Here is a 26348-nt window from a genome sequence, read left to right as displayed (position 1 = left end):
TTTTAAATTCTACACTTCAAAAGCTCTAAGTACATCAAAAAATAGAGAAAGTATCTAATCGATACTAATAAGGCATTTTAAAACTACAGACAGCTTTCTTTATTCATTTTCAAAGCTAATACTCTGCAAATACAATAAAATCTGACATTTCATATACATTCCTGCTTTATATTTTTATATTTTAAAAGAAGCCACCTGTAAATACTATTTTCCTTTGCAAAAAAACAAACAAAAAACCACAAACAAAAACAAAAAAATTACAGTAAAACATAAAAAACGTTCTCAAGTGGAAAGTTATCATTCCCAATGTTCTTGAGCTGATCCTTCTTTAATCATTCTCTCTCACATTCTCCTTCACCAAACTTGGTCCACTTAACAGTAGTACAATTTTTAAGACTTGTTCAACAGCTTAATCATATCTAATAAATTCTGAGGTTTGATAAGAGTTTTTGTACTGTTGCCATTCTGACTAAGGCAGAGGAGATGAAAGTGAGAAAGGTATTCAGTGCAAAGTCAGATTTGTGCCATTTCATAAAATGAAATCCAGTAGGTGTAATGTTCACAGATAGCATATTTTTAATGATCTATATCATGGGTTGATTTACCTTCAACATAATAAAAATGGTTTCTACGGCCTATCATTTAGGATACAGTTTATAAACACTAAAAAATTACTACTGTAACTTAAATGAGACCACATGTTCCCTGAACTTCTTCAAAATTCTGCTAAGTGGGATTTTGTTTAAATTAAAACTGCTGTTGCAAATATAAGCAAAACAAAAATATAAATATTTAATGTGGCACAATCTCACCACTTTACAGGTATACGAAAAACACAGAATCTTAAAGCATTTTTGATACTGATTGCAATTTTGATTAAAACGGTATTAAAATTTTATATATAAATTATGTGACAATTGGTTTTGATAAAAACATTCAGAAGAATTATCAGCATTAGCATTTCTTGTGGAGTATATAATCAAAGTAAGCTACCTTTTTAAGATACCAGAACACCTGTGATACATCCTCTGCCAAGTCCCTGGCCTTCTACAGTACACACAGGTTTGTCAACTGTGCAACACCATTTACAGTTTATTACAATTAAATCAGTCAGTCTCTCTATTATATGAATCAAATTCAGTTTTGGATTATTTATAGAACAGGATCTTATTCTTAGTAGAAATGAACTATACTTCTCAACCCTTCACCAATTCTAAATGCTTGGTTATAAGAATAACACATTTACATGTTTGGGGTCTCTTGTTTTAAATACAGTGCTTATATCTAAAAAACTATGCAAAAAACCAAAAACATACTCAAAGAGTGAATACAGTAGTATTATATAATATGAGAACCAGTTTAAAAGTTTTTTGTGATCTTAGACCCAATGAATGCATACTTATTTTAGTGATATTTAACAAGTGTTTAAAATGCGTTCATGTTGGAAAAATTAGTATTTCGGTTTGCTGACATTGCTTTTTAAATACTAATAATGGCAAATTAATAAAATGTGTGTCATGAATTGCACAGAAGGTACACATGGCAAGTGTTGATCAATTTTTGGTATTTTGATTTTGCAGCAAATTTTTAAAACTCACATTAAGCTCCTCTATGTAAAATGTTTGTAGTATGCCAAAAGGTGTTGTTTCCAAATCATACCCCTCTTCTAAATCTCCAAAGAGTGTGCACTGATAGTCTGCTTTTTAAAATTTGTAATAAAATGAATTACAGTCTTTAAAAATATCTGTGCAACCTGTTGTTTGTAATGTAAGTTGCTATGGGTAATTCAGAACTCTATTCATCAGAACTTATCAGCATCATTTTAATGCAAAAAAAAAAATATATGGTCACAGAACCATGTATGGTCTCCATGAGAGAATAGCTCTCTGTATTCTTTTTTAAAAACATACAAATTAACTTTGAAGAGCTAGACATATGGACAATTTACCATCAAAGAAGTGGCTGTTTCAGTAGAAGGTGAGATGATTCCAATATTTATTACTTTCAGTTCAATGATTTATAGTTGCAACCATTGCCAAGGCAGCTGAACAGCTGACACGAATTAAAAACAACAAAATTAGTAAATACTACATTGGTCTATTCAAATAAAGTAACCAACAGACTTAAAAAAAAAACCTCTATGCCCTGCTACAATGATTTGGTCACCAGCTGTTCCAGGGAAATACCTGCCTGAACAAATAAGCTTTTCAACTGTGGCATGAAGGACACCAAATCTGGGCTCTGAGAGACCATCAGTAGGAGCAGATTCTAGAGACATGGGCCTTGTATAGAAATGCCCTGCTGCTCATCTTTCAACAAAGAATAAGAACAACCCAGCAGACTGTAACCACTGTGATGGGATATAAGGGGAAAAGAAAGTTTTCAGGTAACTGTATAGATTTTATATATCAGCTTGTGCCTTTGATAAAGCATTAAAAAGGTAAAGGTGCTACATAAAATATAATAAATATCTTGGAGAGCCCCTCTCTCTGGTATTGATGTCCATGGTCTGTTAACAAATCAACAGAAGGAGAGAGGTGGAGTGTAGGCTAAATTCTATATTAAGAGTAGACATGCCTGTCACCTGAATTTGGCTTTAAGTATATCAAATGAAGGAAGCCTGTGGATATCCTGTTTTGCTGAGAATAGGTCCATAGAATAATAATACTCAGCAATTTCAAAACACTTTTGCATTTCAAAAGCATTGAACATACATTAATCCCCACAATACCCCAGGAGGTAAGGAAGTATCATCATCCTTAATTTATAGATGGGAAAACATACACAGAAAGGTTAAGTGACCCGCACAAGGAGTCACTGGAAGATCTGGGATAAGAGTTTGGGTGTTCCAGTGCTCAACCTGCACTGCTTCCTAGTCAGTGAATGTCAATAAACCGAAAACATCACTTTTCTTAATAAGCTTAAGTAATTCATTCAAGGGTCCAAGGGCATACACAGATGGTAAGTTACATTTGATGAACAGGAGAAAAATGAAGATTTATTTTCCATTCATTGGTTAGTTAAGAGAGATGTCCAAATACTGGATGTCATCTCACCAACGGGACTTCAAAAGTTGCTTCTTCTTCAGACAATGTATTTTAGCAGCAAATGACAAATACCAAGAAATCCATTATGGCAAAAGAACATAAAAGAATACTGACTTTACTGACTCAAACCCAACAAACTTTTGAAGTATTATCTTCACAGTCCTTATTTTGTTGAATTAAGTTAGATATCTGAGAACATGAATTTTCTTTAGAGTTATACAGTACATTGGCTCAAACAGTTTATTAGAAAAAAGGAATCTAAATCTTCAGTTTTCTCCAGATAGGAGGCATTTATTCCTTTACTTCTTTCTCATTAAGCACCCATCCATTCATTTTATTTTTGCAACACCAATCTGATATTTCCACACCAATTAAAAGAGCAAGTTTGAAGGGAAAACCAATTAATGCAGCACTAAACTCTTACTTCCTGATGAAGCTGAATCCTATATAGTTCTTATAAAGGAAATCAGTTATAGCATTTTAAACATATCACATGATTTATATATTTTAAAAGATGGGAAAGCTAAAGTAGATTATACAATGTCTTTAAAATTGTGAGCATTTCCAAAGCTCTAAAATAGTGACTATTTAGATTTTTGAGGAAAAAAATATTAATGAACGGGTCAAAATATGGTATTTGGTTAACCAGCTGTGGTGTTGCAAATTTCATGTACACTCAAAGCATTTCTTATAAAAAAGAACTGCAGAACTAAACTAACCTCGGTCTGCGGTCACAATCCTTTGGTAAGGATGGACACGCATATCGTGCCTTCGAACTTTAGTAGCCACCGCACCTAGTTAAATTGCAATTACCAAGACAAAGTTAGAAATCATTCAAAGATAAACATTAACAGCAGGTTTAGCAAAATGGATTTAAGTGATCATTTACTACAAAATTCATTTTAAGAAAGCAACAAGTTAAGGCACAGTAGTTTCAAATCTTAACTTTAATATATGAAGTATATCTGTGCAGATTAATATTGCATTTATTTCAAACATCCTGGCCTTAACCTGTTTAATCCACTCATTTTCAATCCCAACATTACAGTATTTCATGAAATCTATTAGATCCAAGAACATTTAAGCTTTACTAGTCACATATTCACTGAAGTGCCTTTTTTGCAGCAGCACTACTTTAAATAATGCCATTTTTAATACTGACAATTATTTGCTACCCTTCAGACCACTTCCAGTTTCTACCATTAAAAAAAGTTTTAAAGCAATTCTTCATGCCTACAGATGTGGTTTTAAACTTTAAGTCAATAAAGTATGAACGGCAATGAATTAGGTGATTAGTAAAGCAAACAGTATAGAACACTTAGCAGTCAGTATACTACTATACACTCATAAATTACAGCTACTTTGTAATAATAGAGACTAAACCAAATTAATAGCACTATTTTATTTTATATCTATGTGCAAAAAAAGTGCAAGTAAGTCACTGACTGCTAGGCTACTTTTTTTCAAGACTGCTGAAACTAAGCATTTGTTAAATTCAGATCTGATGAGGGTTCAGTTAAGACCGTTCTTGAATTCTTAGCCTTTCGTTGGGAAAGCCATACCTACAGATAAAAGGAAGGGAATTAAAAATTAGTCGCCAACTAAGATTTGACACTGATACCGACTTTCCCATCACCACCACCCATCTGTAAATTTTAAGGGAACTACTTCAATATACCTAAATAGTTCACCATAAAAATGGGCAAAATATACATAAATATGTTACAAGGTAAAACTCAACAATAAACCATTTCAAATCTGTCAGTTCTGTCAGCAGTGCACAAATTACTTTCAATTTCATTGCTCAAATGATAGAGCACGTATTAGAATCAGTGATTCTAGATTGCCCAGGTTACTTGGTATTATAATTGAAGTTCTTTAGTGAAAACTCATTCTCAGTTGTCAGCCAAAAGGGCATTTTCTTAGATAGCCCTACTCTATCTACATTATTTTTTTGTGCTCTAAGCAACACTGACTGTGCAGGAAGGATTCTGATACAATTTTTAGTAATTCTCCCCTTTCCCACTCTCTTTATCTAAAAATCTTGCCTGAAATTCATAAAAACTCTCTGCATTGTATTAAGTTATAACCATGCAGTAACACATTTCATCATCATTTCTTTACTGCTCAACTATATCAAACGGTAGAGACATTTGGTACTGGACTCAGCCAGTGGCTACAGTGATACCTACCACATCAAAACTATCTCAATAGACCCTGTAAGTGCCAGACAAGAGGACTCAGAGGTGGAAAAACAACATGCACAGGGTTGCAGTAAAAATTAATAAAAAGGAAAAGATTACCAAAAAGGTATAAAGTTACATTGTTACTAATTTATCTATAATATTTTTTGGCTATTTCAGAGACTATGCAATAGCAATAAGCTATTCTTGACAGCATTCTTTTGACCAATTAAATGTTTTAAAAAATGACTAGTGCTAAAATTGAAAATAAATTACTAAATACAAAAAAGTACATTCTCCTATCCACAATGCCAAAAGGAACATGTAAATACACATGCGCACACACATACACAGAGCATCTAATAGTATTCACTTAATTGAGCATTGGCTTTTTGTATTTCTTTCAACAAGATATTGACTTCAAATCTTAATGTCCAATGTTCATTAGAGACTTTTAGAATTTGTGTAAATCAATAACTGCTGCTGAACAAACTTTAAAGATCAAAGTCCTATAAGTCAACAAAATCATGCAGCACCAAGGTCATATACAATTTAGTAAAAGAACCAGAGAGTAAAGATTATTCAAATTCTGGAGGGAGTAGGGAAGAGAGAAATTGCATTGAAACAGTTTGTTTTATATTGACTGGTTAACTGGATTATAAACAGCAGACGTATTCTAGCCTTGATCTAGCAAGTCAATGGACTGAAATACCAGATACGATTGGCATTTCAGTCAACTCTATAAAAAAGGTGTCAGTAATGTTTCTAATTGCACTGTTCTCCAGACACATCTTAAAAGAACTAAGTTTATTTACTGAAACTATTATTTTCTTTTCTGCTTAATCAGATTCATAGGTTCTTGCCACTAGATTAATTCATCAGATCTATCAATGGAAACTATATTTTTAGTTTTTTCCAAGATTTGTTTGATACCAGAAAATATTGTGCAAAATTAAAAATGATCTCTTAAATATTATTATAAATTTATTTACAATTTAGGAAAGTGCATTCAAGTTTTTTATTTGAGACAGTACAAAGTATTTATATTTCAATTTATATTTCCTTTTATTCTTGTCTAAAGGATGTTTTCATTTGATAGCACTACAAAAAAAATGTATTACGATTTGATTAAAATAAACACACATAATTTTGTTTTCAAAAATTAAAAATGCTCCAAAATAAATACTGACCTTTTAAAGACATATGAATTTAGCAATCTATATAAAACGATTTTAGAGCTGCACTTATTCAATGCACTTTTTCCGGGGCAATTTACGAGAATTTAAATGAAACAAAATAGGGTCAGAGCTCTCTTTCAAAAACAAAGTTTCAGTGAACCACCGACCCTCATACAATAGTAAAAGACACAATTAAGCAGCCTTAGAAAATGATCTACAATTCAGTTAATCATCTTAGTAGAGAAACTTACCTAATACGCCACTAGGTTCAATAGGATACTCAAGAATTGATGTCGCTGGTGCCAGTGTATAGGGATACTCATAGGGTGTGTAAATTAAACCAGCTTCAGGTCCTGGAGGAACTATTGCAGCAGTTGGATGAGGAGTTCCGTTTGGCATGACAGCGGTCTGTATCTGTCTGATCAAAGGCATTATGGTAGGGCCAGCTGGCGTAGGAGTACGCAGGGCAGCTGGGGGGAGAACAGGCGCAGGCCCAGTAATAATCCTTGGAGCCTGGGCTGTCGCTGCAAGAGAAAAGGCAAGGGCTGCTACAGTAAGCAAAGAAATTTAGAAGGAAGTATGGAGATACAGTACAAAACATGAAAAGAATGGAAAAAAAGGGGAAAAAGTAGGAAAGAAGAAAAATAAAAGGAAATCATTAGTACATGCGCTGATCACACAGTGCCAAAGCACACTATTCAAATGCAAACAGCTTTCCATTTCTCAGTGTGCTTAAGTATGAACATGCAAAATAAAATAAGCCATTATAAAACAGTGAAGTAGATTTCTAAAACAGGTTACATAGCACAAAAGCTCAATTTAAACCATGTTTCTTTTACCTATGCTTTCAAGACTGCATGAGACTGAGATGCATGCAGGAAATATACAGAAAATACTGTTGTAATCATACATGGAATGTAAAACACAGTGTAACTATAGAATCCACAGATAGTCAGTTATGCAGAGCTTTCATACAAAATGAAAAATGGTTTCATGATACTTTTGTTTATATTAAAATTCTCTTTCAAAATACATAAACCCCCCCATGATCATTAGGGTTAAAGGTGACCTAGTAATTGTGGGTGTCCTTTTTTGCTTCTTTGTGATGAATGAAATCGGTCCAAAAAGATGATATTCTTCTTCCCCCTTCCCCATTCTCAAAAATAAATATTTTTTTCCTACTTCCATTTTAAATTAGAAATTCATGTGTTTTTGACACTGTTTCCTAGAAGTGTAGGTTAGGAAAAAAAGTACTTTAAAAAAAAATAGAGCTAACACTTTGTAATTAAATGCTGTTTAAAATATTTTAGCACCCAACGCAGACAGGTTTTAAAACCTCTCGTGGGGTCAACCCTCAAGCTTAGATTTTATGGGCTTGTGTAAACACAGAATTGCAATGGTTTAACTTAAAGAATGCTTTTAAAATGATTCCGTTAAACCTACATACAGGTGGTTGGAAAACCCAAAATTTTCCTGGGAAAAAATTCATTAGAAAAATGCCCTTTAGAATTCTTTTGACAGAAATTTTTCAGGTTTTCTGCAGAACCTTTTGAAATGAAATAAAAATTGTATTTCATGTAGCCTTAAAATTTTTTTCCTGGAAACTGAAAAATTTCTGTTTTCCATTTTTGTTTCTGGATTTTCAGACTTTTGATATGTCAAAATGAAAAGAAAAATTAAGTTACATTTCAAAGTATCTATTCAAAATTAAAAAATGCTAGAAACTGTTCAGGTGAAAAAACCTGAAAATTTGAATAAGCTCTAGTTAAACTGCTGCATGGGCATTCTTATTTTGGTTTATCTTAAGTAAGTTAGAAACAGGTTTAAGGTCAAATGAAATAAGCCACTCAATCCAATATAAGAATGTCCAGAAAGGGATTGCATCAGTTTAACTAAACAACTCGTTTAATGGCTGGTTTATTAAAAAACTCAACCCAAAATAATACAAGGTGCGAAATGAATCCAATTTAAGCCTGGTCTACACACAGTATAACTATGTTGGGAGTGTCATTTTGTGTTTTGTTTTGCCAACTTATACCAATAAAAACCTAGGCTGTGTCTACACTGCTACTTTTAGCGCTAAAACTTTTGTTGTTCAGGGGCATGAAAAAACACCCCCCTGGGCGACAAAAATGTTAGCACTGAAAAGCGCCAGTAGAGAAAGCTACCACCGTTTGTTGGCGGGGGGTGTGCGTGTGTGGTTTTTTTTTTTTAATCGCTGAGAGAGTTCTCCCCCAGCGATAAAGTTTGTCTACGCTGCCCACATCACAGCGCTGCCGCGGCCACGCTGTAACCTGGGTAGTGTAGACATACCCCTAGTGTGAACATAGTTATACCAGTATAGCTTATTCCCCTCTCAAACAAAAATAAGCCATATTGGTATAATCACTTTCATATTGGTAAAACTGCAACTCCACTAGAGTTAAGTCAACACTACAGAATGTATGTATGCTGGCCAGTTTGTAGATGTGAAATGAAATATGAAAACCTCCAACTCTGTGTGTCTTACGTTTTCAAAATTTCATTGCAGACACAATGTACAACAACAGAAACTTTTTCTGCCAGTGAAGGACCAAAGCCTCCCCGAACAACATTAGCTATGCTGACTGAAGCACTCTTACATCAACACAGCTGCATTTATCTGGGGTTTTGTACCCATAGCAGCGTTGGAGAAGGGTGTCTCTCCCTCTCTTCCCCCAGCATCTGATAAATATAGCTTGCCGGAGAAAGTTTTAAGTTTAGACAAGACCTTGGGGAGTCATATTGCTTTAATTATACTTTTATAGTTAAATCAGTACAACCTTTGTGAGTAGACTAGGCCTTATTTCAGTGCATGTGTGTTAACCAACCTTTGTTAAACCTGTGTAAGTTTACGTTTTTAAAAGCCTACAGTCCACAGATATCAAGTGACTGAAACCTGAGTGACAGGGCCAGGTTTTTTATTCACAATTTTCAAAACTGTGCTTTGTTTTTATTAAGATAAATTTAACTCAAATGCCAGAATAAGCAGTAGAAAGAAAAGCTCTTTTGTTAAAGATTAACTACTCTGCTCTTTTGATTATGGAAAATATTCACCTCTACAAAATCTCGGTCCTTCAAGACAGGCTTCCAATAAAGGAAGATTTGACATTCCTGACAGATTTTAAGGAAGCGAAAAAAAGCAGGTCCCTCTCCCACCTCAAAGCCTTTAAAGTTTAAAAAAAAATAAAAATAAAAAATCAGAAAGCAGAAAAAAAGGCACAAATCCAATTCTTCTCTCTCTTCAGGTTACCATTATCAGATCTCACCTGAAGATGTTCAAGTGGCTAAATGCAATTGGAATTCTCTCTCTCACTGGTTTGTTTTGTATATAACTACCATTCACTATAAACTGTAATAGAAGTGCACATGTAGAAGGACAATTTTTGCAAATATCAGTATGTCCTTAATGAAAAAGTTGACATGACTGTGCTTACATTTGACACCTGTATCAGCGAGAGTAAAGGTTTGAGAATGATTTTAAACTTTGAATTTTCATTAACAAGCTTTTACATTCTAACATGGAGAAAAGAGTTTATCCCATAAAGACTATCAGGCACATGTCACAAGTACTCTGATAACCAAGTGCATGCCATTCAGCTTCAAGTATAAAACTGTACATACATGCATGCTAAAATCAATCTAATGGAAGAAGAATTGTTACAAAAAGGCTCATTACACCACTGATCTCTGTGAACTTGCATGTGAAATCAGTTAATGAATCACTGGAAAAACATAACATTGAGGAAACATGCAAGCAAGATGATAGGAAGGAATATAATACAGAAAATGTTACTCATGTTATCTTGGACAACTGTTAAAATTATGAGGAATACCACAGCTTCTACAGTTTACAAAACATAAAAGACCTGGTCTACACTGAAAAGTCACAACAATATAGGTGTCTCTCTCATGGGTCTGAAAAATCCACAGCCCTGATAGACATCGTTAATCCACACCCCTGATAGACCCTCAATGAAGTCAGTGCCAGGCTGATGGAAGAATTCTTCTGTGAACCTAGCTACCACCACTCAGGGAGATGGAATACCTGTAGTAATGGGAGAACCCATCCCGTCTCTGTAGTAAGTGTCTATACTGAATTGCTACAGTGGAACAGTTGTGCTACTGTAGTGCTTTAAGGGTAGACATAGCCTAAAAAGCTTGCTTTTAGGGCTGAATTTTGACCAGAGTTAAAAAAAATACTTATTTTAAAAAAACGTTTCAATTCAGACATACTGACAGGAAAACAAAAATCAAAATATCTTGAATTTGCAACAGCAGTAATTACACTGTCTCAGTCTCATCAACAGATATGCAACTGTGCATTTGCCAAAAGGAGAAAAGTTGGGAAACAAAACCTGTGGCGACTTATCTCCTACTGGCCCCTAAAATTTTGTCATGCTTACGTGATTTGATGTTGGCGTCTCTGTAAGTGCCATTCAGAATTGCAAGTTCCATTAGCTGCATCTTTTTAAGGCTGTCTTCTCCCTCTGCCTGCATATGAAAAGTAGGAAAGAACGTTAAATTAACATTTTATTTTATGAGCCAAACCTGTGCCTAGGACTTGAGAGAGAGAGAAAAAAAAAAGACATTTCTCTGAGTTTGAATGGATGGAAACATTTATATTACAGATAACCCTTATGGGAATATTAGTGTATTATTAACCTCCATGGATCTGAAAGTATTAAAATTGTATGTGGACCTCCAATAATTGGTACTGGATGAACATCATATAAAAGTGAATAAAAAGAAAGTAAAAAATTACCAAAACAGAGCTAAAGTTTAAATTTGTGTTTGAAAGGGCAATTTTAAGATTCTAAATGAAGAGATAGTAACTTCTAAATACTTGTAGAAGGTATTTGGTTGGTGGACTAAATGAAAGAAAATCCAAATATTAAATAATTGGGGCTTAAATAGATGTGCTTTTATTATGCCAGATATTGAATATTACATAAAAAGAAATAATTTGGGCAGCTATTCTGAACATTAAGTCTATAACTGTTGAAAGTCAACATTCATGTCCACAAACAGCTTCAAATTTTGAACTAAAATAGGCCAAGTTCAGACAAATAAAGCTTGCAGCTAAGTTGGTGCAAGTTCCCTGAATTTCAGCAGTGATGTAAATGATGATGCAAACTGGTTACAAAACAAAAATAAGTAGCAAAGTAATATAACTTGTAATTATTTGGTATTCCTAATGAATTCCAAACCTGTGCAATTTACATGCGAGGGGTCAGGAAGATGAATGTACTAGAAAGTAACTAACAATAGATTGTATAATACTAAAACAGTCTCACCTCCTCCAAATTTGGCCTGTCCTGCAAAACATTTAAACACATACTTAACTTTAAGTATGTGAGTAATCCCACTAAAGTCAATGCAAATTGTTTTGCTGGATCGAGGCCTTAATCCAAGCACCAAACCCAAAACTACACAACCAACATCAGCCATGGCAAAAAAGGACATAATACTTATTGATTTCAAATAAAAATTATACCTGTTTATACTAGATCTGGAATTTAGTTCCCACAGAATACCTAATCATCTTAAATTGAGCTCACTTTGTGCACTAACTAAACAATGAATAGGTGTAAATTACATTTTATTGACACACACACACACATTTTCTGGTTAAGGTACACCTGTGTTATTTACATCATTTATGTTACTGTTGGAATTTGGCTCAGAGTCTAGATCCTCCCCCCTCCAATATGTATCCCATTGTCAACAATAATATTGTCAATTATTCTCATTAAAAATTAAATGAAGGAAAAAGAGAACTGAGTTTCAATACTTTGTATAACTCAAAAGCAGTAAATAAAACTGGTATTGTTTCATGTGTTTTATTCTAAAAAATTGTATTTTCATATCCTGCAGAAGCCTTTAATACATTCAATATAGTTTCCAATGTGTTAAAACATTTTATGATCCAGTATCAAAACAAAGTTATCACATAATAGCTCTAGCATCTTTCCTTCAGTACCTTACTGCTGGTCTAAAGGTAATGGAACAGCTACTCATTTAAGTTCACTTGTAACTTGCTAAGCAAAAATAATACTTTTGTCTAATTTGCAATAACAAATTTCCCAATATTAATGTCATTAATGCTATTTTCTTAACTTGCATTCCACTATCCAGATAGCAAAACAACATTTAATGGAGATTAAAAAGATGTGTATACTTGGTTATAATACCATGCCAGGTCACCACTATATAATTTAACAATGTTACAATTAACACATGATGCTCTCTCAGGGATTTAAAGCTGGATGGAATATTCGCAATCTAAAGTGTCAGCCTGAACATATTTTGTCTTCCTGAAATATTGGCTAACTTTGTATTTGGGGAATTTTTAAAAAAGTTACCTATAAAATATATTTTTGCAGATATTTAGGTCAATATTTTAAAAATTGATTAGTGACTCTGGGTTCTTTAATACTGGGGTGCCCAACTTAGCGTCATTTTAAAGGGGTCTGTTTCAGAAAGTATTACTCCCCTACATTCAAAAGCAGGCCCCTTTAAAGTGACACAGGTTAGGTGTCCAAAAACAGAGGCATCCAAAATTGCCAGTGACTTTTTAAAAACTTGGGAAGAGTTCAAGGTAAGGAAGGGCACCTTTTTCTATTTCCTTTCTTCTTAACTTGAACATTTGGGGCAGGTAAGTAATTAATTAAGATTAACCATTATTGCACATTTCCAGTAACTACTGTTCATAACTCTGTTACAATATGGCAATAATTCCATTCATATTTTGTGAACAACTTAGAAAGGAAAGGAGCATGTCTACCTAGAGGAGTTCCAAAATTTTTGGTATATATTTCATGCTGATTTAAGGAAATAAATAATCATTATAAATATTTTATTCCAACTACAAAGGAAAAACCTGTTTAGCAAATTATGAAGGCACAAAGTCAAGAGAAAGTCTGTATATTCATGATCATATCTAAGTATACCTATAATACCATGAAGAGTGTGTTCTGACACAACTTTTTTTTTTTTTTTGCAGTTTATTAACAAAATAATCTGATGCAACTGTTAGAGTTCAAGACTATATAAACTTTATATTTTCATAACTTATGAAAATTCACTAATGATCTCATTCTAGTACTTTCATCATCACAACCACAAAATAGGCTATGTACAGTATCCTTACATGTATACATACTATATAAAACTTCTGTTTTGGGTAAAATATTCAGAATAGGCTAAACATATAAGAGATGCAGGTTCCTTCTGATATATTGTGATTAGTGTGTGGTGGCATACATAGATTTTAGACTTGTCTGATCCTAATATTTCTGGAAAAGTAAATGCTTTTTCAATTTCCTCTAACTGCAAATTGTACCATTAAACGCAGTTCCAGGCTTCACTTACTTCTCATATTAATTGAAATTATACTTTTCAGAATAGTAGTTATAATATCTCTTAGCCTATTTGAAAATTCAGAGTATACTGGATAAGTGTTAAGAAAGTTGTAACTGCTGGTAATTATCACTGCTGGTAAATTGGTCAGAATAGATGTAAGAAGCTAATTACGATGCACTAAACTGAACAAGAGCTTACATTAGTCTTTTTTCTACTGTTACTTACTTACAGTGTTACTTATGGTAGCACTATAACTGACCATATCATTATATGGATGCTATTTAACTATTTTCTATTTTATTTTAATAATAAGCAGATACTTGTATTCTGATTTTTCATTTCAGCACCAATCTATATTTCTGATAAAGGCTTTCAGTTTTAGTAAATATCTGGAACATCAGCAAGACTCTATCTTTTCTCTGAAGCGATGTGCAACGCTGATATTAATGAAATGCAAAAGATCAAGCGTAGTACCATTAATTATTACCAGAACTTGAATTTCTTCCAAAATCAGCTTAGGGAACTGATCTGAGTTATTAATATGTCTGTGGAGGTGACAAATCTTACATTACACTCCCTGGAAGATCTCAATCAACTGCTAGGTGCTGAATATACTTCAACCATGATGAAAACCTTGCTAATATAACGGATCATAACACAGCAGAAACTGATCATAGCTAGCAAACTTCCAAGGAAGTGAAGGTGTAGAGAAAAACAATACATAGCTGCTTAAGTAACAAGCTTTAAATGTAATTGTTACGATCTCCTTGGACCTGTAACACGTTTTTATATAGATCAGTGAGTTTCCTATAGTAAGAGGCAACTATTTAGAATTTATACAAAAACAGACATGACTGTCAACTGTTCATTCTTGGCCTTCTCTGCAGTACTGCTTAACATCTAACACCTTCATCTAATTTTATACAGCCTCAAGATCACTTTTTATAAATTTCTGCTTCAAAAAAATGTGATACATCTACTTGGACATGGTACTTCACTGTTATAGGATCTGGAACTTGGAATGCCACATCAGCAGCTTTTCCAGTTTTATTTGGATTTTTGACCAGTATATTACATACAAAAGAAAAACACCTGAAAAAAAACAAACAACTTCAGAAGTGCTAATCACATGGGCATGATTCCAACTCTTCCCAGAAGATGGCACTGTTTATTACATAATGCTATCACCTCTAGGCATAGGTGGTTATATTGTCACTGCATTGCTCTACCTGTATTGTTTAATAACTTGTATCTGATTATGCATTAACTTGTCACAGTTGCTTGCCACTTCTTTTCAAACTTCCAAGTACAAAAGTGTTCAGTGCCATTTTCTGCGCACACACATCCTGTATTATCAAATCCTCCACTCCAGTTTCATTGGCCCTTGTTCTTCAGCGGCCAGAGACTAGTTTTAGCAACACAGAATGCAGAAATGGGCATGCGCTGTTGTGTGACCTGTCCTCTCTCTTCACAGCTGATCAAATGAGACACACTGATGCAATCTATTTTAGCTCCAGGCATTTCTGCAGGCACTCTCTGCTGAAGCAAAGAGGGGTTGCATCAAGGATACAAAGGCAATCTCTAAAGAGACAGAACGCTACCTGTTCAGTATCTACAACAAAGCCCAGTCATTTGTACTGAGAAGAAGCTGCTTTAAGCAAACATCAATAAGGTCACTTATGCCAGATTTGCATTGCTTAGTTTAAGCTCAAGTGATTCACTCAAGCCTTTCATCCTCTTAATTCTTCAATGCTTCCCTTGTATTTCTCAGGTACAATATAACATGCAGATTAAGTTATAAAACAGTTTGGTACCTCACTGTTGAAACATCACTTTGTAATGGGAACATTCAAGTCTCCTTACTGAATGAAAAAGGCTGAACAAATATAGGTAGGAATTCCCTAACAAGGGTACAATGTATATTGAGAGAAAGCATACTGCATGCCCTGTTTACATTTTGCAAGAATTTCTCACTGATGCTAATAGCAGTCCAGCTGCACCTGTGGTAGCATGTCAGGAGCTACCAATGGCATTTTAAGCAATGTGCCATCTCATCAGAGCACAGTGGGCTTAAAATGGGCACAGTGCTTAAAATTCTAGAAATAGCTGCCTGCCCATCTATAACGGGGCTCTTGAAATTATTAATATCTGTGGAGCCGGTGTTAGAAACTGCTGGAAACTTTTTGCATAATTTCTGTTGTGAATACAATCATAATTTCTCTGTTATTGCATGAATCCGAGCTTAAAATTCTTGCCTCTTGGGCAGAAAAGGACTGGAAAGAGGAGCTTTATGGCTGCTGATGCTATTACATTACCCCTCTCTAATCAGTATTAAACAATAAATGTTCATGAGAGCAAAGAGATACTTTTAATGAGATTTTAAAAGAAACATATAAAAATTAAAAATATTGACTACCACTAAATCTTATTGTCAAAATTAAGCTTAAGTCCCAGGTTTGAAATACCCAGTCACCCTGGGATCACATGTTCAAAAATGCCCCTTCATCTTGTTGCGGCAGATAAATTGAATACTACATAAATACATGTGTTTATCTGTATAATGGGCATCCACAGAGATCCATACATGCATAGATGTATGGGTAGGGCTGACAAGGAAAAAAAGGAATATTGAAGGAAACGTGCAGTAAGTACATTAATTCCAGTGAAGTACTAAAAATATTCACATACAGTACATTAAAAAAATGTACCACCTTTCACATTAAATGTGTACTACCCACACAGTTAAGGTAAGGTGAGGGCTTTCAAAATGTATTTACTGTTAATGTACCTTATACAGGTTCCTGGAAGAAGCGTATCTTTCTCATGCAAAATTACATCTACTAAATGAGTTTGCTAAAGCATACAGTCAACATTTGGAAAGTAGTGGAGGAGAGGGATCAGATTAAGTGCTTATTTTTGATATATTGTGTGCGTTTCAAACTATACTGCCATTATTTTAAACCCTCAGATGGCCTAAAGTATTTAGAACAATTATTTAAAACCCACCAATATACTCAAACGAATGGCATTTACCTTGGACTCCATCCCATCCCTTAAACTGAATTCGTGGTTCAAGAGATTTATATCTGGGGTACAAAGTCACATTGCATGAGAACTAATGATCTAATACTTTGAGAGATTTGAAGAAAGGGAGAGTTTAAGAGAGAATTAGTTTCAAACTAAATGATTTGCTTTCTGTCAGAGATCCTAGCAAGTACGCCCTTTAATGGCCATGTACTAGGATTACTGTGAGGAGAATCCAAGCCTGTGTGCTTTGGATACCTTGGGGTGCGAAACATTTAGAGACTTAGCAGGCTGGAGCAGTTTCTACCTTTGGCCTCTCTGGCACATTTCCTGGGCATTGACTACCAGTATGATTACCCTTCTCAGAAATGGAGCTCCTCAGCCCACCTGCCCTTGGCTTCTAGGACCAGCATTCACCTCAAGATAACTGAAGTTACTTAACACACGCTCTCTCAGAACTTCACCCCAAATATGGGAAGCTTCTGGTTACAGTTTAACACTCTGTGTATCATACAAAACAATGCACACCTTAAAATGTAGTGTCTCTCTTGCTCACCCTTCTCTGGTGAGTTCTTGGGGTCCATCTGTGTACAGAAAGGCAGAGTGCCCCCTGCCTCATACAGGCTGTTACATGTTGCATCGTTTCTTCTTCATAGAGTCCCTTGCCTAACTTCTGCAAAGAATCCTGTAGCACCTTATAGACTAACAGATGTTTTGGAGCATGAGCTTTCGTGGGTGAATACCCACTTCGTGCATCTGACGAAGTGGATATTCATCCACGAAAGCTCATGCTCCAAAACGTCTGTTAGTCTATAAGGTGCTACTGGATTCCTTGCTGCTTTTACAGATCCAGACTAACACGGTTACCCCTCTGATACTTACCCAACTTCTGTGACCTTGCTCTCTCTCACTCTTCCTGTCTCATTCTCTGTTCTTGTAGGTTTCTTTATTTAAATACCTCCTGGTAAACTGGCTACTTTTGTTCTATTCCAGGGACGTTTAAACTGCTCCACCCTTCCCTGCTCTCATCAGCTGAACTGTTTTTTCTAAGGAAGCCTTTGCTCTTTAGCGTAACATTTGTAAGGTCTAATACCGTCATCAACTTTAAGTATTTCCCATTGTCCCTCTCTGCCGACAGATCCTGTAACAAGTACACACCAAAGGTGGACAGACACAGACAGACACTTGTGACACAGCAATATTTCTTAATACAACTACTTACATAATATCAACCAGAATTCATAAGCTGTACAGACATAGCCCCAATTCATCAGTAACTAAATCTCTTATCCTTGGTGTTTGGGTTTAGTATGTACGTTTTGTAACGATCACCATGAAGTGTAAAAAAGTCATTACGCACTCACTCTACACATCCAAAGGCTACCCTCCCCAGGCCTGAAAAAACTCTGTTTAGCTTGAAAGCTTGTAACTTCACCAACAGAAGTTGGTCCAATAAAATATATTATCTCACATACCCTGTCTCTCTCACCCATGCATTCATATAAGCTTTCTCCATAAGATAACTTCTCTGAAAAAAATGTGACAAGATTATTTTTTGAATAAATGTACATCTTTGTACATCACACATTATTATATCTTACCTGATCTTTGTGCATGCAGTTGAGCTGTAGGAAGGCTGCAGACATTTGCCTGCAGTTCCACCTTTCTGTCGTACGCAGCTATCATAAGCATTCCCAAATCTGGACCTTAGCATCCAGAACTCTGGGTGCCTGCATGAACCCCTCTAAGCTTAATTACCAGCTTAGATCTTATCTCGCTGCCACCATCCAAAAATTCCAGTGTTTGGTACACTTGGGTCCCCCAAAACTCCCTGTGGAACCAAAAGACTCAGATGCCCTGAGTCTCCTAACAAAGGGAAATAAACTATTCCCCCCACCTCTCTCCCACCCAGAATTTCCTCTCCAGGCTAACCTGAGAGTTACAGATGCAACATCTTTACATCACAATACCGAGAAGCATGTCTCCTCTCTTCCACAAAGAGACAAACCCCAAATACAAGGAAACAGAAAAGATTCTCTCTCTCTTAGCTCTCTCCTCCACCAGTTTCCTGGTGCGCAGAGATTTACCCTCCGTAGATCTAACACAAAGAGAATTTCCCTCTTTCGTTCCTTAGCCACCCAGAGAGAAAACTCAAACAAGTCTTAAAAGAAGCTTTTAAAAAAAAGAAAGAAAAACACACTGAACATGACTCTCTGCACAGTTGACAATACACTGGGGTATTGCTTAAAGAAAAATATGAATAAACAGCCTTATTCAAAAAGAGATACAATTTAAAACATTCCAGCAACTACACACATGTAAATACAGAAAACATAATAGCCTATTGTTTTTTCTACCTTTGTACTTACAACTTTGAAACTGAAAGAGTAGAAGCTTACAGATAGAAAAAGCACCTCTCATAGCTGAGAGCCAGACAAAGACACAGACCCAAACATTCCCTCCCCTGAGCTTTGAAAAATCCGGTTTCCTGATTGGTCCTCTGGTCAGGTGTTTGGTTCCCTTTGTTAACCCTTTACAGATGAAAGAAACATTAACCCTTAGCTATCTATTTATGACAGCAGCCATCACGGCATCAACCCCACACACATCGGCAACTTCATGGATCCAGGAACCACCCTCCCAAAATCTCCATGCAGGCCCAACAACCCTGAAGCCCATAGCACCCAGCAAACACTCATCTCCAAACTACCTCAGCAACTCTCTATGCAGCCAGCACTTCTACCTACCTCAGCACCTCCAGCTAACCCAAATATCTCCAGGTACCTCAGGATCCACCCCACTACCAAGACAGTCACTAGCTATCTCCCAGATACCTCCACCCAGCTTCTTCCAACACTTTAGCCTCTCCAGTCACCCTTCACCACACATCCAGCCACCTCTTCCACCTACAACTGTTAAATTTTGTGCAGTTCCATGTCCTTCTTCACCACTACTTAAGGCAGAGTGTGTTGACCATACAATTTAGGAATATGCAAATATGCAAAGCAGTGCACTAAATGACTTACATAAATGTCACATGGAATTGCAAACTTCCCAGCAGTAGAGAACATGTATTACTAAGAATGAAGAAGTGCTGCACTTTTCCTGGAATAAAAAAAATCATTCACACCCTGTATTTCCACAGTAACTTCACTTTTATACAACCACCTTTTACATATCCACGTAAAGAGGATATACCAAAAAAAAAAAAAATACAAATAAAAAAATAAAAAGGAAGCAGCTCTTCAAAATGCATTTCTGTGCCATATTCACACATCTGAGCAATTCACTGAATATGTGCCGCAGACAATGACAACTGTAGATTTTTTCAGAAATATCATTAAGCTCAGTTAAAATGTAATATCTGCAGGGAACAGTTTGCTAATGCTGAGCTTATTTTTCTTATCCAATGGGCCCCTCTGGCCAAAAGGGGTCTGGTCAGCCTATACCTTTTCCTGCATACTGCCTTAACTCTGGCCCCCTACTACTACACTAGACTCACAACTGCAGCTTCATAGGCCAGCACTATGAAACTCTTTTTGACACAACATGCTGTGGAATGCTTTTTTCTAGCTGACAAAGAAAAATGTTCCACTGCAATTCACTTGTAGATCAGTAAATATTTCAAACATACGATGCACCAGTCAAACATCCTTTACACATGAATGTTTCCATTCAGGGGCAAAAACCTTCCATTCATAATTTATAAAGAAATAACCTCACACAGTATACTACAGATTCCTAGACATGCACGTGGTTGTTCTTTTTTAAAACTCAGATTTCAGCCATGAATATGGGACTTGTAAAAGATTATGGGCTAAAAGCTATTAGGACTACTGAAGCTAAAGTATACATGTCTAAAATTCATTGTACACTTTGAAGGACTACTGCCTTTGCTTGTACTGCTTCAAAGTTTTTACTGAGCTATCTCAGTTTTCTATAGTGTCTGAGCACTGAAGTAACAGTCAATAAAATGCAATATACTCAGTAAGACTTGAGAAAAGATCTCTTTTTGAAGATCTGAATTTGAGTATATCAGAAGCTTAGTCTAGTTAGTACATCGATTCATTTTACTATACCTCATCAAATTTCAGCACGGTTATCTTTTATTTCTGGCTGTTTGATTTATAGTTAGAAAATTTTAACCTCAACTATTTTATTCAATTAAAAAAAGCACACTTTTCAACTTCAATTTTTGTTATTTTCATGTACACAAAAAACAACTTTGGCAGGCAAACCAAGACTTGTCACCATGCATTCGTTTCTAGATCCAGAACGTAAACATTTCTCCAGAGGAGTGATTTATCATGGGGACTTCAACACGTATTTGGTTACAATTAAATAAAGTAAATGTGTTACTGACATGACAGAGAGAGAGAAAAAGAGTCTTCAGTAAGGCCTTCTCTACATTAGAAAGGGTTGCCAGTATAGGAGCTCATTTTACACCAGCAGGAGTTCTTTTGAGGGTATAGTTTATACAAGTTCTTTTGCTGATACAGTGTATACCAGTTCCCTGAATCTCATGGTGCTTCCCCAAACATCTTTGAAACTCAAAGTAAAATAAATGAACACTACATATCTAAGCACTGTTAGAGAAGCCCAGAGTACCATAAGCAGAACTGTGGTGTTTAATAGGTGCATCGGATGGCTCAGTTATTTCTCAATTTCCATTTCAACACTGATGGAGACTACTATGCCTAGGCAGACAGGCAAAGATAAATTAGCATAATTATTTCTTCTGGGCAACACAGCCTGCTTATCTTCTTCAAAGCAAGCTCTCAGTTCAAATAATATGCAAAGAAGACTGTGCTATTTCACTTGACAAATTCATTGGTCATAATGTTAAAGATACACCAGGGGAAAAAAGGCAGCATATCTTCTTACATTTCCCATCACCCTATCTGACAGAGTCCCATTTAATCATGATACTTGGACTAGGAGCAACATTTTCAAGAGTCCTTTTTTTTGTTTCTGCAACAAGTAAAGCAAGATAAGGTACAGAAAAACAGTGTGAAGCACATTTTTATTAGCTGAGCTGAAATACTGAATCACTGGAACTTAGGGCTATTAACTGCTCTAGTACGAAGAGAATGAATTCGGGGGCGGGGGAGAATTCTGGGGGAGAAAAGAATCACCTACAGCATCCTCTGTGACCTAAAGGAGATTTGTTGTGTACTGGCACTCCTATAGCATGTTGCAGAAAATTAAGGGTTCATCTTCAAATTGCACAGTTCTTAGTTTGAATGTGGCCCTTCATGCTAAAGATACTCTTTTCCCAGCAGTATATCATTCTACAACTTGCTCTGTAACTCACTAAAACTTCAGAACAGACCAGTCTCCTTCTCCCACCTGTAACTCTTCAGTGAGAAAGAAAGCGTGTGCCTGTGTGTTAAGGGACCTTATACTAGAAGCTTAGAACAAGATGCATGTTTCACAGCACACAGAGAGAACACTAACTTAAAAACTGGAAAAAAAAATCTTCTTACACTGTGCCTACTAAAAATATTTTAATAAAAACGATCATCCCAAATCCTTTTTAATAAATATCAAAATTAGGTAACTAGCATTAATATGATCTACAATATCTACTTACTTATCAAGAGCACAGCTAGAAATCTCCAAAGTTAAACCTTGGTTCTGACTTATGTGGAGGTTACTTACCTGTAACTGGAGTACCTTTGAGATGTGTGGTCCTTATGTGTGTTCTACATATGGGTAACGTGTTCTTTGTGCACTTGAGACTGTAGATTATTAGCAAGTAGCGTCCATTGGACCGCACCTGCACATTGCTCCCTTTGTGCTCTGTACCGAGGCTGTAAGGGGAAAGTGCAGACTGAGGCTTGGACTAGGCAAGTTCCTCTTCTTACTGCAAATTAGATAAGATCAAAGTAGAGAGGAGGGAGGGCACGTAAAGAACGCAGACAGGGACAGAGAATGAATTAACTGGATATCCAATTAAAGAGTCTCAGGATAGACAGCATCTGTCCTCAATCACTCTGCTATAGCGACAAATAACCTTGTTTTCCTAATTGGTTTTGCTCTTTGCAGATAGAACACCAAAGCTGTCTGATGATGAAGTTTTGGAAAGAATACTGGAAAATGAATTGGTTGATGCATGTGAAACTGAGAAATTACCTTGGAAATGTATTTTGGGGGAAAGCAAAGGGAAACATTCTAATGGAATGTTGTGTATGGCTGGTCAGCCTGGAGTGCTTCCAGTTCATTCACCCTTCTGGAAGACATGACAGCTAATAAGGTGACTTTCATGGAACGGTGGGACATAGAATATGTGGCCAGCCATTCAAAGGGCAATCTGGTAAATACTGATAATATGAAGTTGAGGTCCCATTGCAGTGTAGGTTTCATCACCAATGGGAAGGTCTTAACTAGACTATAAAAACACTAAAATACTAAGAACTCAAACTATGTACAAATATATTTAGATTATGAAAAGAGAATGCGAAGAGTGCTTCAGACACAGAGGGTTCTGACTCAGGCCATGAAGCAAGAAGGAACTAGAAAGGTGTTGGTCTGGCTGACCGTTTTGCCCTCAGTACTGAGCAAGAGGGGAGCAACTTCACAGACACAGACCAATGGACATTACTTGCTAGAAATCTCTGGTCTCAGGCACATGGAGCACATACAAACCCGTGTGTGGAAAACACAGGCACGAGCATTAAAAGAAATCAAAGAGGAAGTTACTCACCTTGTGCAGTAAGGATGGTTCTTTGAGAGGTGTACCCCTGTGGGTGGCTTCACTGTAGGTGTATCTGCACCTCTAATCAGAGAATTTAGGTAGCAGTGTCCGTTCGGCCTGCACATGAGCTCCCCCTTGAGGTTATATAGTGATGTGCAGGCGAACTACCCTCAGTTTCTTCTCTACTGAGGAAGGAGTCTGCAGAACTCCTGAGTAGAGGGGAGGAGGGTGGGTTGTGGAGTATTGGGGGTGGGGGGAGCAATCTCGAAGAACCATTGTTATGGCACAAGGTGAGTAACTTCCTTGTCTTCAAGGTGCTCTGCTATAGGTGACTCCACAGTCTATACCCCATGGAGGGTTAGGACTCTAGAGTGGAGTCTGTTATTGACGATAGTACTGTGGAGTCAAAAATGGCATCAGTGGCTGGGTCTCAAGTAATCACATGGTGTTCCATGAAAGAATGGGCAGAGGTCCAGGTTGCTGCCCTGCAGATTTCTGAGATGGGGACATCTTTAACAAACACAGTTGAGGTAGAAACCAATCTCATGCAGTGCACGAGGATTCCTGATGGGGGCAGCAGGTTATGCATGGTAACAGTGGTTAATGCAACTGGAGACCCATTTGGAGAGTCTTTGAGCTGATACTACAGAGCTTTTGGTTGTTTCTGTGAATGAAAGGAAGAATTCAGGAGACTTCCTAATGTCCTTAGTCCTTTCCAAATAGAATGCTAGGGTTCTCCTAACATGAAGTATATGAAAAATTGCCTCCTTGTTGTCACAATGTAGTTTTGGGAAAAAGGTGGGGAGGTGAATGAGATTATCTTGGGGAAGAATTTTGGGTGTGGCCTCAGGGTGACTATCTTTAAAATGTCTCAATTTCCCCTATTTGCGTGCTGAGGTAACAGCTACTAGAAATACTGTCTTCATGCAGAGGTGCAGGAAGGAGCAAGTGGCCATAGGTTCAAAGGGTGGTCTAGTTAAAGTTTTCAGAACCAGACCGACATTCCACAGAGTGGGTGGCTAATTTCTGGGAAGAGGTTTCCCATGCCCTTGAGGAATCTGCATGTTGTTGGATGGGTAAATACTGAGCATTCATCCACATGGTGGTCACTGGATGTACTTTAAGCGAGCTAAGAGAGACCAGTCCTTCTGAGGCCCAGAATATAGTCTGAGATCAAAAGAAGGGAAGATGTCTGAATCACTTGTTTGGAATTGCACCAATTTTGGAAAAGTTTCCACTTCTGCAGGTAAGTGGGACAAGTTGCTGATTTCCTACTGCACAGTAATACTTCTTTCACCACCTTGGAACATTTGCGTGTTGGAGCCATGAAGGAGAAAAGCCTGTAGATCGGGGTGAAGGATTTGCCCATTGTTTTGGGAGAGCAAGTGAGGAATGAGTCAAAGAGAAATTGGAGGACATATTGCCAGCTGTGCAAGGTATAGGTACCACACTTGGTCACAAGGGGGAAATCAGTATGACTTTTGCTTTCTCTTGCCATATCCTGAATAGGACCTTTGACATTAGAGGGAATGGAGAAAAGGCGTACAACAGCAGCTCCTTGCTCCATTGAAAGATGAGAATGTCCCTTAGAAACTGTTTCCCCAGTCCAGCTCTGCAGCAGTAGCAGACAAATTTCTTGTTCCCATGAGTAGCAAACAGGTCTATTGGGTTTCCCCGTAGATCGAATGTGCCATGAAGCACTGCTGGGTTCATCTCTCATTTGTGGTCATATGAGAAATTCTGACAAATTGTCTGCTGTCACACTTTTTATCCCTGGCAGGTAAGTGGCTGAAATGAGCACATTGTGGCAGGACACACCGATTCCAAAGTTTCAGTGCTTCCGTGCAAAGGGAAGGTGATCTGGCACCCCCTTGACCATTTATGTAAAACATGCAAACTATATTATCTGTCGTGACTTTCATTTGAGTATCTTTGATGAGAGGGAGAAAGTGTGTGCAGGCATTTCGGATGGCTCTTAGCTCCAAAAGATTGATAATGGAGGACTGATTCTGTGGGAGGCCACTAGCCTGGAGCTTTACAGTCATTTAGGTGGGCTCCCCAGCCTATTAGAGTGGCATCTGTTAGACTCAGTATTGGTGGGAGTTGCGTGAAAGGGACTGCCTGCATGGGCATTGGACGGTTCTTTCCACCAGTCCAGGGAGTGTTTGGCCCTGGAGAGTATCAACAGGGGCCTCGTTTAACCTGTCTCTGTTCAGGGAGTAGAAGATCTGAACTGTATCTGTAAACATCTCATGTACAGTTGGGTGTGTGGGGGCATAAATGTGCATACCGTCATGTGCCCAAAAAGCTGGAGACCATTCCTGGCCAGTGTTTGTGACTGTTTCTGACACTCATCAGGGTGCTAAATCGATGCAGTGGGAGGAATGCTCATGCTTGCACTGCATCAACTTTGGCCCCAGTAAACTCCAGACGCTGTACTGGGGTCAAGGTTGATTTCTGCAGACCCAGTTGCACAAACATGGTGGCTCGTAGGGCATCTTTGAAGGAATGAGTGTTGAGAAGGTAGTCATCCAAGTTTGGGTAAATGATAATATTTGATTTCAAAATCCTTGCTTACTTTCTAATATTTTTCATTACATGTATTATTGAAGATTGCATGTTGCCACCTGGGACTGAATACTATTAGTGAAAATAAGATACATCTCCAGCAAGGTACGTTTTCATTTTGAATTAGGTAGCTTTGACTTAATTAAAATAATTTTTTTATGCTAATATATTATCAAACATTATGGAAGACTGAAATTTTAGGACAGATATGAACTATGTCAATATTTGGAGACCATCTGTCTTATGTAACAGCACCCCATATTGTCTG

At 36.7% G+C, this 26348-nt stretch overlaps 1 protein-coding gene across 7 annotated transcripts in view; it reads right to left on the bottom strand.

The window, feature by feature from the left end:
- Positions 1-26348, bottom strand: part of QKI (QKI, KH domain containing RNA binding) — a 332733-nt gene that overhangs the window by 7631 nt on the left and 298754 nt on the right. For 3 of the 7 annotated variants that reach the window (XM_032767744.2, XM_032767738.2, XM_032767742.2), the window contains 3 exons: positions 10833-10920; positions 6660-6956; positions 3767-3841 (listed from right to left, as the gene is read on the bottom strand). In XM_032767744.2, the coding sequence (XP_032623635.1) occupies positions 3767-3841; positions 6660-6956; positions 10833-10920 (460 nt within the window). Of the gene's footprint in view, positions 1-3766; positions 4610-6659; positions 6957-10832; positions 10921-26348 lie in introns of all 7 variants that reach the window. The other 4 variants (XR_012655572.1, XR_004371961.2, XM_075064094.1 and 1 more) reach the window with 2 other exon arrangements.

The sequence above is a fragment of the Chelonoidis abingdonii genome, chromosome 3 (assembly GCF_003597395.2).
Source record: "Chelonoidis abingdonii isolate Lonesome George chromosome 3, CheloAbing_2.0, whole genome shotgun sequence".
In the NCBI taxonomy this organism is placed as follows: domain Eukaryota; kingdom Metazoa; phylum Chordata; order Testudines; family Testudinidae; genus Chelonoidis; species Chelonoidis abingdonii.
Note: the sequence above shows the minus strand (reverse complement) of the source record. Positions and strands in the feature narration are given on the sequence as shown.